We start from the raw sequence: 2088 nt of genomic DNA, 5'->3' as shown, positions 1-2088 counted from the left end.
GCTCGGGGGGAACCTCGGGAAACGCCGTCTCTCTCCCGGCGCTGCTCACGCCGGAGGTCTCACAGCGTCCCGAAGGAGAGACCCACGGAGAAGAACCCCAGGCCCTTGAGCTTCTCCTCGGTCCGGGCCTTCTGCTTCAGGTGGACTTTGCTGTGGCGCTTCTTCTCGTCGGAGCGGGCGAAGCGGCGCCCGCAGGTGTCGCAGGAGAAGGGCTTCTCGCCCGTGTGGGTGCGGATGTGGGTGGTCAGGTGGTCGCTGCGGCTGAAATTCCGCAGGCAGATGCGGCACTGGAAGGGCTTGTGGCCCGTGTGGATGCGGAGGTGCCGGTTGAGCTCGTCGGAGCGGGCGAAGCTGCGGACGCAGTTCTCCACGGGGCAGGCGAAGGCCTTCTCGTGGGGCTTGGGGCAGAAGCACTTGGAGGAGCACTTGGTGCGGCGGGTTTTCTTCTTGGGCTCCTGGGCCAAGGCGGGAGGGTTGGCGGGAAGCAGGGAAGGCAGGGAGGAGGAGGCGGCGGCGGCGTGGCCCAAAAAGTCCGTGGAGGGGGGCACGGAGGGCGAGGGGTGAGGGTGGAGGAGCTCGGCCGAGCTCATCAGGCCCGGCAGCACCTCCGGCTGGGCCAAGGCGGTGGCGTCGAATTCCGGCATCAGTGGAGGAGGGATGTTGTGGATCTTGGCGTCGGCGAAGTCCCCGCGGGCCGGGAAGTTTTCTGGCTCGCAGCCGAATCCCAGATGGGCTCCAAAGCAGGCAGCATCCTCTGCCAGGCTGCCCAGCTCCGACTGGCAGCTCACGGACAGGACGCTCTCCATCTTGGAGCCCAGCGGGTGGAACAGCCCCTGGCTGCTCTCTCCAGCCGGGAACGCTTCGGGAGAAGGGTATCCGGCGGGCAAGTAGGCCTGGTGCTGGGCAAGGGGCTCCCACTGGGCACAGGGGGCTTTGAACTTGTCCAGGGGCGGGGAGCCAGAGGACAGCTTGATGTCCTGCTTGTTGTCCAGGAGCTTGGGCTGGAAGAAGCACTGGGAGGTGTTTCCCAAGGCGGGCTGTGCCTGCAGGGGCTGAGCCCCCTCGGCCGCGGGGAATCCGCCGTATCCCTGCTCCGGGAATGGGGCTTGGGTGGATCCGCTCATCTCGGGCTGGCAGGTGGGGTAAAGGTCCAGCTGGCCCTGAGCCACCTCGGGACAGGGGTAAAGAGCATCCAGGTGCCTCGGGTGGCTCTCGGAAGAGGAGGAGAAGGGGGAGATGCCCAGGATGCCCGACATCAGGTTGAACAGGGATTCCTGGTCCTGGGGATGCTCCGGTACCGCCTTGATGAAGAAGCTGCCGGTGTAGCTGAGGGAAGGGGAGGGTTGGCTGCCCAGCAGGGAATAATCCACGGCCCCGCCGCTCGCCGGGATGCCCACCAGCTCACCTGGGGAACAGAGGAGACGCTGGTTAGAGGGATGGAGGGCTGCGGGGCTGGGGGGGGCGGGATACGGGCGAACAGCGGGAGGCTGGTGTTGCGTCACTGCGAGGTCTCCGTCCCTGGAACCGCACGGGGAGCTCCGGGATTCACCTCCCTTCTCCAGCGGGACCCCCTCCCTGAGCTGGCAGGGGACTGCCGAACCCACAGCCCGGCGCTGGGGGCAGGGGAGGGGAAGATTCCCAATTCCTGGCTGCAGCGATCACTCCCAGCGGGGTCCCTCGTCCCTGCCCGGCTCCCTCCCCCCATCCTTACCTCCGAGGAAATCGGCCTCTGCCAGAAGTTGCTGCTCAGGCTGCCCCAAGCCCTGCAGGTCTCCGGTTTTCATCTCGCAGCTCTCCTCGTACTTGGAGTAAAGCGGATCCGAGCAGGAGAAATCCATAACGTTGAGCATCTTCCCTGGAGAAACGGCCGGAGCAGGGGGGGCGGGCTGGGACGAGTCGGGAATGCTCGGGGAGAGCCGGGAGATGCTCGAGATGAGCCGGGAGATGCTCGGGATGAGCCGGGAGATGCTCAGAGACGAGGCGGGAGATGCTCGGGGCGAGCCCGGGATGCTCGGGATGAGCCGGGAATGCTCGGAGTGCCCGGAGAGAGCCGAGGGATTCTCAGCGGGGAGCCGGGGGACGCTCGGG

General features: G+C 66.8%; 1 protein-coding gene across 1 annotated transcript; it reads right to left on the bottom strand.

Moving 5' to 3' along the window:
• Positions 1 to 37: 37 nt before the first annotated feature.
• Positions 38 to 1965, bottom strand: EGR4 (early growth response 4). Its single transcript, XM_008932022.4, has 2 exons — positions 1712 to 1965; positions 38 to 1405 (listed from the first exon to the last, which is right to left on the bottom strand). The coding sequence occupies exons 1-2, from the start codon at positions 1848 to 1850 to the stop codon at positions 60 to 62; spliced, it is 1485 nt and encodes a 494-aa protein (XP_008930270.4). The 5' UTR covers positions 1851 to 1965; the 3' UTR covers positions 38 to 59.
• Positions 1966 to 2088: the final 123 nt, after the last annotated feature.

Source organism: Manacus vitellinus, unplaced genomic scaffold, assembly GCF_001715985.3.
Source record: "Manacus vitellinus isolate BGI_N305 unplaced genomic scaffold, ASM171598v3 scaffold_61_pilon, whole genome shotgun sequence".
Classification (NCBI taxonomy): Eukaryota; Metazoa; Chordata; class Aves; order Passeriformes; family Pipridae; genus Manacus; species Manacus vitellinus.
The sequence above is the reverse complement of the archived record's forward strand: the minus strand, read 5'-3'. Positions and strand labels throughout refer to the sequence as shown.

Bases quoted from the DNA above. Each gene is read 5' to 3' on its own strand.
- EGR4 (XM_008932022.4), bottom strand. From the start codon at position 1,850: ATGCTCAACGTTATGGATTTCTCCTGCTCGGATCCGCTTTACTCCAAG. The intron at 1,406-1,711 runs GTAAGGATGGGG...TCTGTTCCCCAG, and splicing joins AGAGGCCGATTTCCTCGGAG to GTGAGCTGGTGGGCATCCCG.